The sequence below is a fragment of the Vulpes vulpes genome, chromosome 2 (genome assembly GCF_048418805.1).
Source record: "Vulpes vulpes isolate BD-2025 chromosome 2, VulVul3, whole genome shotgun sequence".
NCBI lineage: Eukaryota > Metazoa > Chordata > Mammalia > Carnivora > Canidae > Vulpes > Vulpes vulpes.
The window spans coordinates 142,119,630-142,141,339 of NC_132781.1; the positions used below are offsets into that span (position 1 = coordinate 142,119,630).

Consider the following 21,710-nt stretch of genomic DNA (forward strand, 5'->3'; position numbering starts at 1 on the left):
AACTTTTGAAGTTTTTCTACCAGTTTCTCTTGGTTTGTGCATTATTTTTTTTAATGCCTTTCCAAATAGTACATCACTTTGCCTATATCTCTGTTTAAGTTAAAACTAGAAAACTTTAATTATACTATACCTTAATACATTAAAGGATTAAATATGGAATTTCCTAATTAATTTTCCTAATTAAAACTAGATAAAATACTGGAAAAATAAGGTACTTTCATGCCAAAAACCTTTAAATATAAAAGGAGCAGAATTTAACTTACAAATTTCATTTTAGCTGTCTGCAAATAAAATGCAAAATCACAAACATTAATCACTGCTCTATCATGGCAAGAGAGCCCATGTTATTTAATGATTTGGATTGAAAGGAGTCAGGATATGACACTATAATTCAGTTTGGTGACTACATTTATAATGCTGATTGATAATTTGTTTTTACCAATTTGTATTAGTTCTAAATATCTGTATAATGTATCAATTATTTCTTAGGCAAATGGAGATTTTCAAAATATAGAAATTCTATACTGTGTACTTTGGAAAAAAAAAGACAGATGAAACACTTTATCTAAAATTTCAATAAAACCTTCAAAAGTGACCAAATATTCCTGCAAAAACAATTCTAAACTGTTGGTCTTAGGTTATTTTTACCCTGGAATGCAAAAATTTAAATATAATACAAATATTAACATTATGTTTTATTTTTTGAAAATGTGTCAGTTGAGTAGTCAAAAACACCAAGGATTAATGTACCCTTCTAGAGCAATTCCTTGGCTTTATAATTCTCTTGGAGCATTAATCCTCACCTGGCCTCTTTATTACATAAAGTAAATCAGAAAGACAGTGAGAGAGACCAGTAAGAGCCGAGAGCTGCTCATGGTTGATTTAAATGGTTAGTTTTCTTGTCATTCCATTTAGTCCAAAGTTGTGGGTTTATGAGAAAAGATTGTAGTTCACATTTCCAAAGTATAAGATGCTCTATGAAGTAAAACTAAAACATAGTAAAGAAATCTTAAACAAGATTTTAATGCACTTTATATAAAGAAAGTGAATTTGGAACTGGCACAGAAATGGGCTTGGTTTTGTTTGTTTTCCTTTTTCTGTTTTATCCATGAAATATTCTATTTTAAATTCCTTTTGCTAATATTAATGTGCAAAAAGCTATGATCACAGAATAGTAAAATGTAGTAAATCTTGGAATATTCCTCAATTCATTCCAGAAAAGGAAATAAGGTACACATAGTATATCTTACAAAACTTCAAAGAGGGAGTAAATACATTACACACACATCAAAAGTGAAAGATGAGACAGATCGTACTTTGGCAAAAAAATACAAAGGGAATTAAATTAAATTCTTAACCAACTTACCCAATTTTTGTCTTCTCTTTTAACTTAGAACAAGTTTTTGTTTTTTTGCTCTCTTTGTCCTTTGGCTTGGATTTCATCCGTCTACCTTTCTTTTCCTCTTTTCCTTCAACTGAAGCACTAGGAAAGTTTTCGGGACTCATTACTCTCGGAATATTGCGCTCCCCACGTTCCTTTGCTTTTGCTATGGCCTCTGATATTATCCGATTAGCCTTTTCTTGCTTGCTTTCTGATTCCACCTTTTTCCTCTGCTTCTTTTCAGACATGATCCTCACCTGGGTATTCTGCAACTTAGTATATGTCCCAGAACCATCACTCTTCTTGGAAGATGGGGGCTAGAGAGATCAGAAGACTTTTTATACAACGTATCATAGTACACCTAAAACAATTAACATAAATACATGAACATTTAAAATTGCGTTTAAAGATAAAGTAAAATACGTGAGCCAATATGTGAGTACTCCAAACAAATTTAAAATTGTAACAGTTTGCTGATCTAGAAATTAGTGTAGGTGTAATAGGAGAAGCTCAACTACTGTTTTTAAAAATGAAGGTTAAAGAAGGATAAGGTAGATTCACAGCGTTCTTGATTAGTTAGTTGATTCAAATTCCGTCCTATAAATACTCTGGACATTTGAAATAAAAGTCTTTTCTTTCCTCTTCACTCCAGAACTCTGGAAATTATTAATAAATCTAAAATAGCAATTTTAATATAGAATGACTACTCCTTAGTTTATTATAATTTTTAGAAATGTAAAGCTTCTCTGCTTTACAAGAAATTAGAACTAGAACCTGAAATCATTTAAATCATTTTTTAATGTGCAATCTATGCAGCAACATAGCTAGTTAGTAAACATTCTCATACTTAAAATTAGAGAAAGTTTTAGTTTTTCCGTGAAAGAGTTAAATGTGGATTTTTTTCTTTCTGTATCATAATTATTTCACTCAAGCAATTCTGAAAAAAAAAAAAAACCCTCCAAGTTTTACAGTTTTACATTAAAATTATTAATATTTTAGCAATATCACAGGAAGCAGATCAACAGCATTTAAAAAAGAATATCCTCTTCAAACACGCATTCATCCACATATACTTAGATCACAGTTTTGTTATGTTCTTACCCGTAAACATGCCTCTGACTATAGCAAAGGAAAAAACCACCAGGAATTTCCACACACATTTTCATGCTGATTCCAGTGTGCTTCACTGGATATCTTTTCTATACCTGCCTCATCAAAGGTTTCATAGCAGTGCTGCAGCACTGAGAAAGGAAGGAGGGTTTAGAATGCTCACTAAAATGCCACCTTAAGGCCTACAGGCTATAACAAATAACCAAGACTCGAGAAAACAGCAACAAGCTCAAGATGGCGATGCAGTACGACTCCCGCAGCAGCAGCCAGTAATAAGGAAGGTTATTCAATCCCATTAGCCTTTTAGCCCAAAGAACCCCTCCTCCTCCCACTCATTCAGGCTTTCACTTACCCTTCCTCTTGGCCTCTTCACTGAAGACATTTTTGGCGTCAGACAAAGGCTTGCCCTCTGCTTTTTCACCACCCCAGGCAGTGCTCAAGAAAAAAGCATTGAAAGAAGATTCCTAAATGGCCTATTTAGCAAGCTGCAACCAAGAGATGCACAACCCTCCACAAACACACATTGTGATTTATCAACACATTTCTGCCTTGGCAAGTTTATAGCCACTGTTCATCCTATTTAGATACGAAAAAGGTTGTAAACCCCTCCTAAAAAGCTGAGTTTCCTCAATAGCTGTAAGCAGATAGCCAGATTCCAACAAAGCACAGAAAGAAATGAATGCACAAAGCATCAAAATGCATCAGCATGAATATTAGAGATGTCGTTAAAAATACTGACTCCTTCTGCGGAAGTAGGCCAGCAGATGGTGCTACCAGTTATTATTCCATTAGACTCTGCAATTTAACCCCCGATGGACTGTTCTTCCCTCCATGTAACACATTAACTCTCACTCTGCCACTTCCTGCAGTCGTTTTAAAAAATACACATAAAACCTGATTTTAAGAGCTCGTCTGAAAACTAAAATTGTAGAGAAATGGCTCTATGGAGCTATCAATATTAACAAACAAAATGCGACGCAATTTTTACTGGAGAAAAATACTTTTCTCCAGGATACCACAAAATACTGGAAGTAGGAAAATAGCTGATAAGGAGGAAAGGGTTAAAGAGCAGATCATGCAAATGAACATAGAACAAGTGACTTCTCTTTGAGAAATTAGATAAGTTCCCTTCTGATTCTTCTTGATTCTTCTGACAAAAAGCTAACAATGTTGTTTTTAAGGCAGAGGAATGAAACTATTTTCATTTAAATTCTAAAGAGAAGTTTAAGATTTCAAAAAGAACACCGGAGAGCTGCCTGTATGCCTACAGAGAATAAGTAACGACACTTACATTTTTTCCTTATTTAAACCAGGAGAAATATGTTAATTTATTTTCCTAACAAAAAACTCATAAAACCTTCCTGACCTTTGCCCTTCAGAATCTATTTTAACTGAACTGTGGAATTTTCAGATAAAATTTTAGTTTCAGTCGCTTGCTAAAAATAAATAACAAGTCCTCCTGAATTTCATCTATACAACTTTTCTTTCTATAAAAAATGAGATTATTTTAATAAGCAGTGCCCTTACATACCTAAATAGCTACAAAATTCAAATTTGCTTCTTTCATTAATACCATTTTTTCAATTGCTCCTGGCAAGTTATCTCACATTTCTTTGTTTTTTGTTTCTTTCCTTTTAAGCACCAAAGGTCTCAAAATGGAACAACATTATATGTCCAGTGTAGAGGAAAGACCAATGCGGACAGCAGGAAAAGTTAAAATTTGGAGAACCACTAATGGAAAGGAAAGGATCTGACTGCCCTGAGGCGTCATCTACATAAAAATCACAATAACCAATAGTAAGGGCTAACACTTACTGAGTGCTTGCTACTCTAAACATTTCTCACATAATAGCTAATTTAATTCAGAATGGAAATAGGGTAATAGCAACAACGGAGAGAAGAGTAGCAAATGGTAGATAACCTCTTACAGCAGTATTATAAAATGCTAGAACCTGAGAGCAAGCAAAAAAATCATAATGATAACAATAATACAGCTGACACGTATTTAATCCTTACTGTGTTCCAGGCACTATTCCTCATACTATATAACAACTTAATCTTCAAAATAACCCTGTGAGGTATGTAGTTATAGCTGAGGATACTGAGGCATGAAGAAGTAACTCACCCCAGATCACACAGCGACTGACTGATGAAGCAAAGCACCTCGTTATGAAAACCATGCTAATACGTGGTTCAAATATCATAATGTACACAGATTAATCTGAATACAAAAGAATCCAAATTACTTTCTCAAAATTTCAGAGACACTAGTAATATAAAGCTAGTATGAAATGAGTTTTCTCCTGTGCCCTTTCCAAGATGTAGAAATCAATTAGATATGGGTAGGTGAAGAGCAGAAGAGTCAATGCTTGGTTTCTAGACCAACACTGGCACAGGAGAAGGTAAAATAAATAGAATATCTAGTCAAGAAAGGATGTGTATGTGTATGTGATAAGTTTAAAAGCTCCAGTAACTGAAAATTTAGACTGGATCCTTAGAGAAGTCAGGGCTGAAATAGAAGATGCCAGTTAAAAAAAAAAAAAAAAAAAAGACGACACCAGTTTTCTTTCTATAACCTTAACTCACTGACACTATCCTCAGAACCTAGGATGATTTCCACAATATCTCACTTTCTCCCATTAAAGCTGTTCAAAATTTTATTACTTGACTCAAAATTCTAATTATTTAATGATAAATTTTAAGAGTAGACAGCAATGGAGAAATCCTAGTCAAATATTTCTTCTGCTATTAAAAGACAGTATTTTAAAATTATATTCCCACAGAACATCGTATCACGGTTTTAAGTAACTAAACATTTTTAATGTAGGACATTTCCCAATGCACACATACACACATACAAAAGGGTAGTTGATATGCTTTTCTCAGTGCTACAGTTTTTCTCTCTCCTTTACATAAGCACTCATCAAACTGTCAAGTCTACCTAATTGTATTTTGTTCTATTTTCCTCCTCATCCCACAGCTCCTGTTCTATCAACTTCCCACTTGTTATGGTTACACTGTAGTGATAGAGAAAAATATCTCCCTTATCTGTAGGAAATATATATTAAAGGCTTTGGTGGTGATGATACATCAAGTCTGCAATCTACTTTCCAATTCTTTACGAAGTGAAAGAATTTCTTTGTACTTCACTTGTGATTTTTCTGTAAGTTTGTCATAATTCCAAAATGTTTTTTTAAACACAAGCTGTTTAAAAATCAAATACAAAGACAAAGGTCTTGTTCTCCAAAAACCTATACGGTAAATGACCAAAAAAAATACAAAGAGAAGGCATATATGTTAATATCATATCTAAATTTTTGTAAGACAAAGAAGTCATAGCAAAACATAGAGATGATTTTATATGTGATATATTATGTTGATAGCAACTGAAAGGAATAGATGGAAGATCTACTATGTCATATACCCATACATGGGAAAATCAAGGATTTGTGGTATGAGTATTTTTCAAACCACAGGTCATGATGTAATGGCAACTCATGATATATATTTAGTGGGTCCAGATCAGCACGAGAGAAAGAAGAGATTTGTTCAAGAAATTAAAGGTGTCCACTGGGTGTTATACTATATGTTGGCAAATTAAATTTAAGTAAAATTAAAAAAAGAAATTCAGAAACAGCAAAATACAAAAAAAAAAAAAAAAGAAGAAAAGAAAAGAAATTAGAAGTGTTAAAATCTGAGAGATAAGTCAGATCTCTCTTCTTTTGGTGGAATGATTTTGCTATGTACTCACCAACCCATAGTGGGAATTTGTCAATTTGTACTATTTTAGCTGCATATAAATAACTTATATTGTTGAATTACTAGTGGTGGATAGGAATGGAAATTACAAATTTCCAAAAAGAAGGGGAGAATGATAATATGGCCTGTGGGCATGAGCAGAGGAGAGGGGCAGAGGGAGAGGGAGAAGCAGACTCCCCGCTGAGCAGGGAGCCTGACAATGCAGGGCTCTATCCCAGGACCCTGAGATCATCATCTGAGCTGAAGGCAGATGCTTAATTGAGCTACCCAGGCACCCCATTTCATGTATGTTTTAAGTATTATGAAAGAATAGAAGGCCTCAAATAATAAACCAGACACAATTCCTTAGTAAGAATAAAATACAGAACAAGAAATTTTCAATGACATAGATGAAACTGCATGGTAGCTAAAAGTCTTCCAACCCTTCTCAGTAGAGGACTGTCAGGCTTTGAGCCTAGGTGTCGAGGTGGACAGAGACTCCAGGGGAAGACAATATGAAACAGAACACGAACTGCAAGCCTTGAGCGAAAATGAGTGTTACTGCCTAGAGAGACAATGTAGAAGTAACAGAAGAGAACCAAGAGGGAAGCCCTAAAACACCAAGTTCAAGGAACTAGCAAATGAAGAGTAGCTAATGAAGGAAAACAAAAAGAAACTACAAGAATGGTACAGTATCAGCAAAAGAGCAGTGTTGTGGAAGCCAAGAGGAGAGAGTTAAAAATTCTGCAGTAAATATAGGAAAGTAAATATAGTAATTTAGTATTATAAATATAGCTTAAAAGACATTTTAGTTCTCTTAAATTGTTTACGGTAAGTTGGTGTGCTAGTTTTTAACCTTTTTAAGAAGATTTATATTATTTACTTAAATATTCATATAAAACCAACCTTCTAAAAACAATAAATTTATAGTAAATTTTAGTAATAGGTGTCAAACAATGTGGTGACTTCTTTTGTTTTCTATTTATTGCATTTTTTCCACAAGCTACCAATAAAGACCTGCTTTTAAAGAGAAAAGAAGGGGGGAAATTGACCCAAGAGCAAACGATAATCTGTCAAAGTCTTTTTCTGAATTTTACCTTTAGCTCTATTTTCAGAGTTTTTGATGGAAGCAAAGTAATGATTTTACTTTGCTTTCTTCACATCTGTGAAGTGCCATGTTCACAAACTTAAAGGCCTACTCTCATCTTGCGACTTGTAGTATAGTACTTGTAGTATAGTACGTAGGTCTCTACTTTTGGCTAACTATGACATTCCTTTCTTTTTTTTAGTGTCATAAATCTTGAATTTTACATTGATAAGGTAATACTATTAAAAGTATTGTCTATTTTAATCACCCACATAGCAATTCAGGCAGATAGTACATCTTCACAAAGCCATGTTTTTCTAAATACAAATTTGTTTTTTTGACTTACAGGAAATACAGAGAGAAGAGAATATATTAGAGGACAAATTTGTTTTTTTGACTTACAGGAAATACAGAGAGAGGAGAATATATTAGAGGACATCATGGGGCTGTAATCAGCAAGTCCAGAATGTGGAAAACTCTACAGACAAATGACTCAGTCTCTTCAACAAAGGAACAAAACAAAGAGATTTAAGACTAAACAATAAAAGAGAGAGAGAAAAAAAAGAGAGACACTTAAAATACATATCAACCAAATGTAATGAGTGGTCCTTGTTTTCAGAGACCTGGAAAAAATCAATTGTAAAAATAAATTTATTAAACTACTAAAAAAAAAAAAAACACTACTATGAAATTTTAACTTTGACCATACATTTTAATATGAAGGAATTATATTTTAGGTATAAAAACTAATCTTGCAGTGGTATTTTAAAGACAAACATTTTTGTCTTTTTAGATATGTAAGTTGAAATATTTATAGATGAAATGATACAATTGAGACGTGCTTCAAAATAATCCATGGAGGGGGCACCTGGGTGGCTCAGTTCGTTAAGTGTCCAACTGTTAATTTCAGATCAGGTCATGATTTCAGGATGATGGGATCAAGCCCCACCTTGGGGCTCCATGCTGAGCGGGGGTCTGCTTGAGATTGATTCTCTCTCTCTTTTCCTTCTGCCCCTCCCTCTACTTGCTTGCTCTCTTTCTCTTAAATAAATAAATAAATAAATAAATAAATAAATAAATAAATAAATTCTTAAAAATCCATGGAGGAGGTGGGAATAATAATTAGAGGATCATACAGATGAAACAGTGCCTATAACAGATGGCTATTATAGCTGGGTGATACATACCCTACTTTGGTGTACTTAAAATCTTATATAATAAAATTTAAAAAGTTATATTCTGGAAGTAACAAGTAGCTTGGTGTTAACAAGAAAATAGGTACATATAGAAGAATGATAAGTAATAAGGACTGAAAGGCAATGGGTTAGATTATCAGAAGTGTTGTAAGTTATGATAAAATATCTGGACTTTATGTTGAAAGAATGAGAGAATCAATAAATGATTACATATAGAGAACTTGATCCAATTTTTAGATTTAGGGTTGCTAAGTGGTTTCAATAAAAATACCTGAATATCTGAGAAAAATTTATTTTGTCTTTGAAAACTTTTATTTATAAAAAGGCCATCCATGATATGAAAACAAGTATTATTTAACCATTTATGTTAGTGTGTATTTTAATGCTATATTGTTTAAAAGTTCATCTTTTGCTTCCAGATAAATTGAAAGTATATTTTAAAAACATCAAACCACAAAACCTCACAAAGTTTACTACTTACTTGACAACATTAAATATACTGCATTTTTCAGTCTACAAATTAGCCATGCTACTACAAAGCTATGCTCAGCACAATGCTGTGATTTAGGGACTAAGCTCTAGAGTCAGTCAGACCCGGTTCTAGTCCCATTTTCATCATTTACTTGAGCCTCAGGTTCCTCATCTGTAAAATGGAAATATAACAGTACCTTGTAACATGAGGGCTACAGTGAGGCCTAACAGATAATGTGCAGTGCGGTGTCTGGCAGACAAATACTCAGAGATGTTAGGTATTATTGTTGTTGCTGTGATGTGACACTGTGCTCATCTCAGTGCATCATCCATATCAGGGGTATATGATGTCAGTATACCTTATCACTTACTAGTTGACTTTGATTGCTTGATTAAACTGGTATCTACCATGATTCTCTACTATAAATGTCTCCTTTTATAATTAGTATTTTATGAGTCTAAGCAAATACCACGTTTCTCATATACATTTGCCCAGTAATTTCAGCATGCATTGATGGTTCTTGCCTGTAACAATTATTGTGGTATTTGCCTAATGTAAATGTTCTATTTCTAGCATTCTTCCCACATTTTCAATTGGAATTCTCCTGTAAATTAAAGCTGTCTCTATTCATTCACTCAATTATTTATATATAGCATATACTATATATAGTAGAGACTCATGGATATTTATTTAATTATATGGTTATAATCTGGTACTATGATTATTTATGTGTTGTTCAAATTATCCCAGCTTTGGCCATTTAAATATGTATGGCCATTGCCAGACAATTCAAAATATCACATCAATTAAAAAAATTAAAATATTATAGATAAGTATTACTTTGATAAATAATATTAATTTCCTCATACCACCTTTTCTAAAATGATTTTTAGGGGGAAAATTTTTTTTTAAGTTTTTTTTTTTAAGTTTATTTATTTAAATCTCTATAACCAACATGAGGCTTGAACTCAGGACCCTCAGATCAAGAGCCACACGCTCTTCCAACATGAGCCACACAGAGCCCTCAAAAAAAGTGTCTTAAAAAGACTTCGGAATATGTTAATTCACAAACTACTTTACAACACAAATTTTCCATAATCTTGAGTATATTTTCTTATTTCATGATATTCCTATGTGGTTAAAAATAAAATCAAAACTTATTTCTAACTGCAGATGAAAGAGGTCAGGCACAGATGGGACAAGTATATGTCTATGACACTGAAACAACAGTAGAGCTCAATTCTTAAAAATCATTTTGCTAAGCATTGCCATTGCCTACCATTCCCACATAGGTGACTATTGATCTAAAGTTCATAAAGTAGGGGATCCCTGGGTGGCTCAGTGGTTTAGTGCCTGCCTTTGGCCCAGGGCATGATCCTGGAGTCCTGGGATCGAGTCCCACGTCAGGTTCCTGGCATGGAGCCTGCTTCTCCCTCCTCCTGTGTCTCTGCCTCTCTCTCTCTCTGTCTCTCTCTCTCTCTCTGTCTCTCATAAATAAATAAATAAGTTAAAAAAATAAAGTTCATAAAGCACTAAATTTATGATACTCTATAACAAATCAGTAACCTTTCCAATTTCCAAAGCAGTTTATCAAGTCGCCATCATTGGTTTTTTTCCCAGACTGAGAGAGAGTAGAGTGTGGCAGTGGCACTCTGACAAAATCCAAAGGTGAAGTATACTTACAGCCTCAACAGGTCCTAATAAAGTAGAAGGGCAACAGTGTAAGCAAATTAACTGAGCAGTTGCATAATTGGCTTGATAACACTAACCATTACAATCTCAATTTGGGGGGCATTGTTTCTGTATGTATTTATAAACTAAATACAAAGGAAAACACTTCTCTCAAATCTTTTAAAGAGGAAATTGAGAGTTATGTTGAAAGACATTTAGTTTTTGTATATCCTGTATTACAAAAAACTAGTTTTAATTGTCAGAATCCTAAGATAACTTCTAAAAAACTACTAGAATACTCAAAGAGATTATTAACAAACAAATGACATGAAGGGGAAGTTAATATAAATACATTTACAATAAGGACAAAGTAAGGCATTTAAACCTGATCTACATTTGTAGGCAAAAGAAATATAATTTTACTAGATGCTGAAAAGTAGCAACATATAAAAAGTCAAAAGCATTTTTAAAATCACAAAGTATATGTAATTTTGCCATATTAAAATTTCACCTTACAGAATGCAAAGTAAGTAATGAGAGAAACTGTATCTTTGGGTGTAATTCTAACCACAAGAAAAAGAAAATTATTTGTGGAAGCAGAAGTGAGGAGAACATGGTATAAGAATGCTAAAATGCCCTTTTGGGGTCTATGACAGTCTAGGCATAGCAGTTGTGTGTCACAGACTTTATAAAGGGAGAACTTTTAAAGTTATAGGGGAAAAAAAAGTATCATCATGTGACCTGAAACTACAAAATGACAGATAGATAGATCAGTAAGGTAGGAAATGTCATATCTCAAGTCAGGACTCCAAAACAAAATTCCAACAGTATAAGTAGAAGTGATTCTAAGTGGGGGAGAAAGTGTCTCTAAAAGTACTGGTCACTGCCATCCAGATTTTAAGGAGCAGAGCACAGAAGACAGAATTAGTAACAACACGAGAAGCACTGACCTGTAAGAAGTGTGTTGTGAAGTCCACAATGACTTAAGGTTTGATAAATGACTAAGGGCAATTAAAAATGTTCCACTGACTATTTTGAACAAGAACAGCTGGGATATTGAGGGCACCGTGTGTGAAAGGGGGATGGATGGGAAAGGAAGGGTAGGGAAGGTAGGGAAAGAAGACAAGAGCATAATTCAGATAGGGTGTTATCCTGATGTTAAGTGTGAACCTGGTGGAGTCAGGGTACATTTCTTTTAAGAAAAGGAAGAAGCAAATCTAATCCTGTCAAGTGAGCCCTTCCAAAGTTTATCCAATAGATTTTACTTCCTCAGCTTGCGCTTAAACCTCTCCAAATGAACATTTTCAGTTTAAATTTGTGAACTGGTACCATCTGGTCAATCTCCTGGTTCCTACTGGCCTTTCATTTCAGCCTAATCTCTCTTCACCCACCCTATCATTAGTTCTTAATTAGCCTCCCTCTCAGCACATACCTAAAAATGCTGATTTAAAAAAAAAATCCTATGAGGCTGAATCTATAAATGGGCATGCTTGCACACATACACAAAACAACTACTTAAGTAAAAATTAAATGGTACATGCCTTAGCAACTCATGTGAAAAATACCAGGGACTTTTAGCTCACTCTAAACTAAATGAATGTATCGTGTCATGAGCTTGCCGAAAAAGCGAATTCAATCTTACTGCACAAACAGAAATATGGTATAATGAACAAGATAACAGTATAATCTAGTTTCACCAAGAGAAATGTATTCTGTTTTGGGCTTAAGAGGAACATAAGCTAGATCACTCATACAAGACATATTATTTCAGTGCATACTACCTGTCAGACATTGTTATATGTGCTGGGAATAAAAGAATAAACAAGATGATGAAGTTGCTGCTCTAATGTAGATTAAGAGTTGAGAGAGTGAAGAAAATAGGAAAAACATCAGGTAAAGGTAAAAGCTATGCGGAGAATGAAAATAGGATGATATGATTAGAAGTGGTAGGGTGATCATTTTAGAGTGGATTCAGGGAAGATCTAACTGAGGAGACCATTTATACTGAAATCTGAATGAAAAGAAAGGCCAGCCAAGCAAAGATCAGAGAAAAGATGAATCAGAAATCATCTTAAGCAGGGATAAGAAATTAGCTACAAAGCAAAATAAACAACATACTAATTTTGTCTTCCTAAGTTTCCCTACTGAATAACATTTCCACTAGCCATACTATACTTCCCAGGCTGTTCATCTAGAGCCTATCCCATGGAAATGGGTACTCTTGCACCTTAATTTCTCCTCAGATCTCAGGTCCTACATTTTTAAGCTGATTCCTTCTAGTAACAGGCCATCATTAGGGCACCTAGGTGGCTCAGATGGTTAAGTGTCTGCCTTTGGCTTAAGTCATGACCCTTGGGTCCTGGGACTGAGTCCCTCATTGGACTTCTTGCTCAAGGGGGGGAGTCTGCTTCTTCCTCTTCCTGTACCCCTTAGCCTGCTCATGCTCCCTCTCGCTCTTGCTAACTTTCTCTCAAATAAATAAATAAAAATCTTTAAAAAATATGCCATCATTATTCTTGATGGTCTCATTGTTTAAGAGAGAGTTTTTGAACTGAGTTGAAATCTCATTTTGAGTCATTAATTCAGTGAATAGTCATTAACGTCCTTTTTTTAAAAAATATTTATTTATTTATTTATTCATTCATTCATTCATTCGTTCATGAGAGACACACAGAGAGAGGCAGAGACGCAGGCAGAGGGAGAAGCAGGCTCCCTGTGGGACCACTGGATCATGCTCCAGGCCAAAGACAGATGCTCAACCACTGAGCCACCCAGGTGTCCCAACATTCTTTAAAGTAGATCAGTGCTTTGTAAAACATTGGTTATATCTTAATGGACACACACCCTTACAAATATACATACCACAAACATTTCATAAACACATACTTCTATACTTGGTGCCAGTTCAAAAAGTTTGAAAAACACTGTTATGAGAGGTTAATGAATGTTTCAATTTCATTTCATAGAGTTCAACCCAGGCTATTGTTTTGGTCTATTTTATTTTGGAAGTGTTGGCTAACAGAATCAACAGAATCAAAGAAACAAAATCCTAAACTTACACTAGAAGTAATCTCTATATAGAGCAGGGACTATGTCCATGTATTCCTGGAGACCAACATACTATATATTACACAATAAAAAACATTTGATGAATGAATGAGTAAAGGTTGAATAAAGTTCAAAAAAAACCTTATTTTTCTAACAGTAAGCATAGTAAAGAATTTGGTCTTACCCAAAGAGAGGTTTGGCCTCCACCCTTAGCTTCTGGGGGATAACTTATGTCAGACCTGATAGGAATATCTTTAGGGTCAGGAGCTGCCCATCTTAGATCATATGATGGGGCTGATCACACCAAAAAGACCAATCACATGATTTAAGGTGAGGGACTTTGAATCATCTATTAGTCCAACTGGAGGCTGAGATCAACCATGTGCAATCAGTCATGTCTATTTGATGGACCTCCAATAAAAACTGACAATTAAGTTCAGGTGAGCTTCTCTGGTAGAAAATACTCTATGCCTAATATTACACATCAATGCCGGGACCTGACTCCATGGGGAAAGTTTTGTGTGGTAGCACAGAGCTTCCAAGACTTCTCCATGTGTCTTTTTCTGTGGCTAATTTTAACCTGTAACCTACCCCATCATAAACCATAGCCACAAGTATAATGGCTTTCAGTGAGTTCTGTTATTGCTAACATATTATTAAAACTAAGGGTGGCTTTGGGAACCCCTAGAATTTGCAGTTGGTATCAGAAGTGAGGACAGTTTTTGGAATTGTGTTAATTTTCCAGTGTGATTACTCTTGAGTAAAACTATTCAATGAAAAAAAAGTTTGGTGAGAAAGTAAAGAGATCTTGATCTGAAAAGTATCTTCAAATGTGAGCTCCACTTAAAAAAAATTTCACAATTTTTGTAAGAATCATGAAAGAATGAAAACTAAGATTAGTAATGATTCCATTCTACCAGAAGCTCATCTGTAGGAAATCTGAACTGAGAAAACTGCTTCACTAAATATTCCTACACAATAGTCTAAAAAAAATCTGTACACAGCAAAACATCCATGTAATAAGAAACTGGGCAAAGGATCCACTGGATTTCTCTGTAGTTTTTTTTTTTTTACAACTGCATGCAAATGTGCAATTATCTTAAAAAGTTTAATTAATAAAAAATGAGAGCTTAAGATTTAATATTACATATTTCTTCTAATAGGAGAAGAAATCCACAAAATGCTGAAAGAGGTTTGAGAGTTACTTTGACCAATGGTATTAATGATGAGGAGGGTGCAGCTGGAGCAAAGGAAGCCCTTTAAAAATCCACAGTCAAACGTGAAGGACAGAAAACTAAAAGAGAACGTTGAAGCCTGTACTCACTGTAGGTTATGCTTTTGAATAACATGAGCATCATCTCTTTCTCGCCAGTTATATGTCCAATTTTCAAACACTTATTTTACTTTATATCCCAGCAATACTGAACTTTGAGTTTTAAAAAAGACATGTTATAGTTGTCAAGTGTGTCCTTTCTCCAAAAGGTAGCCTAGCAAACATCTATGTAAAACTCAGTTTTTTACAATATGTAATTTTGCTGCTATATTTGCTTTAGTATATTGTAATTACTTACAAATCAAGGTCATATTCAATTTGCATTTCTTTTTTTTTAATTTTTATTTATTATTTATGATAGTCACACACACAGAGAGAGAGAGAGAGAGAGAGAGAGGCGGAGACACAGGCAGAGGGAGAAGCAGGCTCCATGCACCGGGAGCCCAACGTGGGATTCGATCCCAGGTCTCCAGGATCGCGCCCTGGGCCAAAAGCAGGCGCTAACCCGCTGCGCCACCCAGGGATCCCCAATTTGCATTTCTAAAACCTGGCCAGTGTTTGATACAGTTCCATCATCTGTATGAGGATAACCATAGTACCTAACCTAACAGAACTGCTGTGAATTTAAATGAGACAATCCAAATAAAGAATCTTAGAACAGTATTTGACATATAAAAAGCAGTCAGTAAATGTTAACGTTAATTACTGTGATCAAGATTAATAGTCCTTATATAAATGAGATAGCATTACACACCTGTTTCAATGGTTAAACAATTAAAAAAACAAACCAACCTAACAGTACTAAGTGGTGAAGACAATAAGGAGCAACTAAAACTCTTACACACTGCTGATAGGAATGCAAAATAGTACTGCCATTTTGGAAAACTGATTGCTTTTTATAAAGGTAAATAGAAGATCTTTTAATATACAATCCCAGCAATCTCACTGTGATATATTTGCCCAAGAGAAATGAAAACATTTAGTAACACAAAAACCTGTACACAAATGTTTATGAGGCTTTATTGATAATTGCCAAAATTTGAAAACACCCTGAATGTCCTTTAACTGGTAAATATATTTGCAATCTTTGGCACATCAATATGATGAAATGCTACTCAGGGTCCTGGAAGAACACACTACTGGTAACATGGGACCAAGAATATATTATGCTAAGTGGAAGAAGCCAGACTAAAGAGACAACATGCCACCTCATCCCATTTATACAACACTCTCAAAAAGGCAACACTACAAAGAAAGAAAATTAATTTTTGGTTGCCAAGGTCTGGGCTTGGGGGAAAGACTGATTACAAAGATGCATGAGAGGATCCCTGGGTAGCGTGGCGATTTAGCGCCTGCCTTTGGCCCAGGGCGCGATCCTGGAGACCCGGGATCGAATCCCACATCGGGCTCCCGGTGCATGGAGCCTGCTTCTCCCTCTGCCTGTGTCTCTGCCTCTCTCTGTCTCTCTCTGTGACTATCATAAATAAAAAATTAAAAAATATATTAAAAAAAAAGAACTCTACACTAATAAAGATGAATTCTACTGGATGTAAATTATATCTCAATAAACCCACATAAAAATGATTTATGTTCTTTAGGCCTCAATTCCCATATTAAGAAGCTAATACCACTAGACCTCGAGATCTAGGTTGTCTTTTTTTTTTTTTTTTTAAAGATTGTATTTATTTATTCATGAGAGACACACACAGAGAGAGGCAGAGAAATAGGCAGAGAGAGAAGCAGGCTCCATGCAGAGAGCCCTATGTGAGACTAGATCCCAGGACTCCAGGATCATGCCCTGGGCCAAAGGCAGGTGCTAAACCACTGAGCCACCCAGGCATCCCTAGGTTAGTATCTTAATATCCCTTTCTCCTACCCTCCCCCCAGCTGTCGTTGAAGCCCCACCCTATGACTATTATCTGTCTCTAAATAGTGCCTTTAAATAGATCTGTCTCTTAGATCTCTTAGATTTCTGGATGGTCACTCTTTTGCTTTCAAGAGCCTATGACATATGTGACGAGACCTCCTTAATCCCATACAACTGCCTAATTAGACTTCTCTCTATAAACTACTGATGGGTCTTATAATTTTTTTTAAAAAAATATTTTATTTATTTATTCATGAGAGACAGAGAGAGAGAAAGGCAGAGACATAGGCAGAGGGAGAAGCAGGCTCCATGCAAGGAGCCCAATGAATAATGAATTCAAACAATAGACCATTATCTCTTATCAATATAGACACAAACATCCTCAACAAAATAATAGCAAATATATATAAACATATACGTCATGAGCAAATGGAATTCATCCAGGAATACAAGGTATCTGAAAATCAAGTAACACAAAATATATCCATGGCATAAATAATCAAAACCACGTGATCATTCTAAGTAATGTAGAAAAAGCATTTGATGTTGAAAATCAACAACTCCTCATGATAAAAACACTAGGAGTAGAAGGGAACATCCACATCTAGTAACAGACATCTACAAAAAATTCATAGCTAGTATCATACTTAATGGTAAAAGACTGAATACATTCCCTAAGATCAGGAACAAGAGAAGGATGCCTACTCTTGCCATTTGTATTCATTATTGGGCAATTAGGAAATAAAAATAAAGAAAAAGCATACAGATTGGAAAGCAAGAAGCAACACTATACGTGGAAGACATGATCTTTTATATTTTAAAAAACCTAAGTAAATATTTGCTAATCGTATCTGACAGGCTTAGATCTACATTATATAAAGAATTCCTACAACTAATAACAATATGACAAACAACCCAATTCAAAAATGAGCAAAAGATTGAATAGGCATTTCTCCAAAAAGAAGAAATATAAATAACCAATAAGCCTATGAAAAGATAGTCATCTTTAACAATCTGGGAAATGCAAATCAAAGCCACATTGAAGTACCACTTCACAACCACTAGGGTGGCTACACCAAGAAAGAGAAGAGTTGGCAAGTATGGAGAACTTAGAACCCTCATATACTGCTGGTGGGAATGTAAAATGGTGTAGTTAGTTGCACTGGAAAATAGTCTGAAAGTTACTCAAAAAGGTTAAACACAGAATTATGTTTATGATCCAGCAATTCTATTCCTAGACATATACCCAACAGAAATGGAAACTTGTATGAATGTTTGTAGTAGCATTATTCATAACAGCCAAAAAGTGGAAACCACCCAAATATCCGTCACTAAGGAATGGATAAACAAAATGTGGTACAGCCTAGCCATACAACTGAATATTTGGCAACAACAACAAAAGAAGTACCAATACATACTACAACACAGATGAACTTTGAAAACATTATGCTAAATCAAAGAAGCCTGTCACAAAGGACCATATGTCGTATGATCCCATTTATTTCAAATGTCCAGAATAGGCAAATCCATAGACATAAAGTAGATTTGTGGTTGGCTAGGGCTTGAAGTAGTGAGGGAACTAGAGAGTAACTGTTAATGGGTATGGGGTTTGTTCTGGGGGTACAGAAAATGTTCTAAAACCGATGATGGTAACAGACCCATAATTCTGTGAATATACTAAAAATTAATTATTTCTATACCTTAAATGGATAGATTGTACAATACATGAATTACATCTCAAATTATTGATTTCTATACCTTAAATGGATAGATTGTACAATACATGAATTATATCTCATTAGGGCTTTAATTACAATAATGAATTCTGTGGGAATAAAATAACTTTATTCTTACTGCTTTGTTGAGGATTGCAAAGTTACACAGAATTTACATTGTTTCTCCTATAAAGTATTGTTATGGTCATTTAAATAACCGTGTTTCTTTTTTCTAATGTATTCTTTTAATCACTTAAATACCAAGCAAGTTCCCTGGTAATTAAAAGAAACTGTTTCACATACAGGGCCTTTCTACATAACCTTTATCTCAAATTAAAAGTTGTAACTTACTCAAGTATATGGTAAAATGAAGCAAGACTGCACAAAACACCAAGATTAATTTCTTCTGCATAAATATAGCATTATATATTTTGTTTCCCAAAACAGAAATCAGAAGCTTTCAATGTTAACTTAGTAGCTATATATCATATCCCTAGAAGTTTAGTATATATTAACATTTAAAATACTCATTTCTACTTTTCTCATCTTTTCAACCTTCAAGAAAACTCTTTTTTCTTTTTCCTTTCATATCTGGTATCTCAAGAGTGGTCTACTGATGGTATCTTTTCTTACCACTTCAGCATCTTAATTTTTGACATTGTTGCTCATCACTTTTTTCTATTGCTTCCAAAACACTACAAGGTCTTAGATCTAATTATTCTTTCTTTAATTATTGGTTTCTTCTTTTTTCCTCCTACCCCACAAGTGCAGGTTCCCCAGGATTCTGGCCAGAACTCTGTCTTCTCACTCTATACAGTTACCATATTATGTATCATACCTTCAAACCATCACTTTGTAGTAGATACTTGCAAAGTAAGTATCTTCTGAAATCTAGTGTTACATTTTTCAGTGGAATGTAGACTTCTTCACCTAAAGCAGTCTTACTGCCTTTGCTCTGTTCCGTTTCAATAGCAGGTTAATGCTACTTAATAGTAGGTTCTTCCCTACCCTAAGTCTTCACTTAGCCCAGCATTTAAGGTCTTACACATGGCACCCAGCTAACTTCCCAAATCATCTCTCACTTCTATAAGTATCACTCATTCATTAAAATATATTTTCCCTTCCTTTAAAAATCTTTAACTACAAATTACACACACACACACACACACACACACACACCCTTTTAGTTCTGTTCATGTTTTAGTGATTGATAAATATAAGATTAAACAGAATAATTTATAAAGAGTTTAGAAAATAGGCACACAAAAAACCATTAAGTATCACAACAAGCACTGCATGGATTAGCTTATATTAATACTGAGAACAATCTTACATGGTTGGTACCAATATTATTCACATTTTATAGATGAAGATAATGAAGTCTGGCAAGATGAACAAACTTGCCCAAGGTTACATGGCAGGTAAGTAGCAGAAGAAACAAGTTTTTTTTTTATTATTTATTATATATTTCTTTAATTTTTATTTATTTTTGATAGTCACACACACACACACACACACACACAGAGAGAGAGAGAGAGAGAGGCAGAGACATAGGTAGAGGGAGAAGCAGGCTCCATGCACCGGGAGCCTGACGTGGGATTCGATCCCGGGTCTCCAGGATCGCGCCCTGGGCCAAAGGCAGGTGCTAAACTGCTGCGCCACCCAGGGATCCCAAGAAACAAGTTTTAAACTCAAAGCTAATTCCAAAGTCACTATTTTGTTTTATTGTTAATGTTGAATTATATAACATTTCTAACATAGAGAAAACAAACACCCATGAAATGAAATTAAATAGATATTAATATTTGCCTTAGTTTAAATGTCTTTTAAATAAAGTTATATAACTATTCCTCTTCTGCCCATTCCCTTCTTTCCCCAGATGTTTATGGATATATATACCTCTGTAATGAAGTTACAGAAACACATATTGAAAAGACATGGTGAAGTGTGAATAGTGGCTTGCTTTGGAAAGAGGAATGGGACTGGGGATTTCAATGGTTACCCACTGTGTTTTATTCTTAAAAAACAAACAGGTTTCAAACAAGTATATTTGTTAAACCTAGGTGGTTGATTTTTGGGTATCTGTATAATACTTCTATATTCTTATGTTTTTTTGTACAGCTAAGTTTTCTTTAAAAGTACGAAAATATAGGTTAATGCTGATATGTGCTGATTCAAGGCTTAGTCTAGAAATGGATATTTTTAAGCGGCACATCATTTTGATCCCAGTAGCTTTTTTTTTTTAAGGTTTTATTTATTTATTCATGAGAGACACACAGAGAGGGGCAGAGACACAGGCAGAGGGGGAAGCAGGCTCCCTATGGGGGAGCCTAATATGGGACTCAATCCCAGGACTCCGTGATCACAACCTAAGCCAAAGGCAGACACTCAACCACTGAGCCACCCAGGTGCCCCTGATCCCAATAGCTTTTAAAAAAGTATTATGTAGTAGGTGGATGGTTGTTGAATGTAACTGTTGAAAGGACTTGTGTTCATAAAACAAAGTTAGCTAATAAACACATTCTCATATATACACTGTATTAATTTAAAATGCTTAATCTTACTGGGGATTTAGAATTCCATGTAATAAATTTTAATGAAAAATAGGTCTTTTTATATACTTAATGCTTTATTCATAGAATTAAGGACATAAATGTATGAAATATCCTTTTAAATAATTATAAAATATAAACTCTTTTTTTTCATCTAATTAGGCCAGATTTTTTCTTCCTAGCTCAAATTCTTATGTACATACAATAAGTATTAAAGACTGATTTCTATGTACATACAAGTATTGAAGACTGATTAATGAAGGGCTTTTCTAAAAATCAGAAATGTAAAAAACATCTGGCTCATCTAGAATATAAGGAACTTTAACTAAAATATATTATGGAAATGACAACACAAATTACATTAAACCCAAATGTACAGAGCTTATCAATACTCTTCCAAAACAACATCAGTTTCCATGAAAATATCTCCAAAATATTATCCTCTGAAGTTACAATAAATCAGACTAACCAACTAGGAATAAAATCAACAATTAAAAACAAAAAATCCATCAAATGTTTCACAATAGCAAATACCCTGATATAATTAAAGTAACAAATTATAATGAGAATCTATGTGGTTAATTAATCATGCCTAGTAAA

At 34.4% G+C, this 21,710-nt stretch overlaps 1 protein-coding gene across 17 annotated transcripts in view; it reads right to left on the reverse strand.

The window, feature by feature from the left end:
- Positions 1–21,710, reverse strand: part of CHD9 (chromodomain helicase DNA binding protein 9) — a 218,108-nt gene that overhangs the window by 100,673 nt on the left and 95,725 nt on the right. For 10 of the 17 annotated variants that reach the window (XM_072750228.1, XM_072750223.1, XM_072750224.1 and 7 more), the window contains one exon: positions 1,367–1,698. In XM_072750228.1, coding sequence (XP_072606329.1) covers positions 1,367–1,698 — 332 coding nt within the window. Of the gene's footprint in view, positions 1–1,366; positions 1,699–2,482; positions 2,786–2,843; positions 5,443–21,710 lie in introns of those variants that run through there. The other 7 variants (XM_072750234.1, XM_072750233.1, XM_026011753.2 and 4 more) reach the window with 3 other exon arrangements.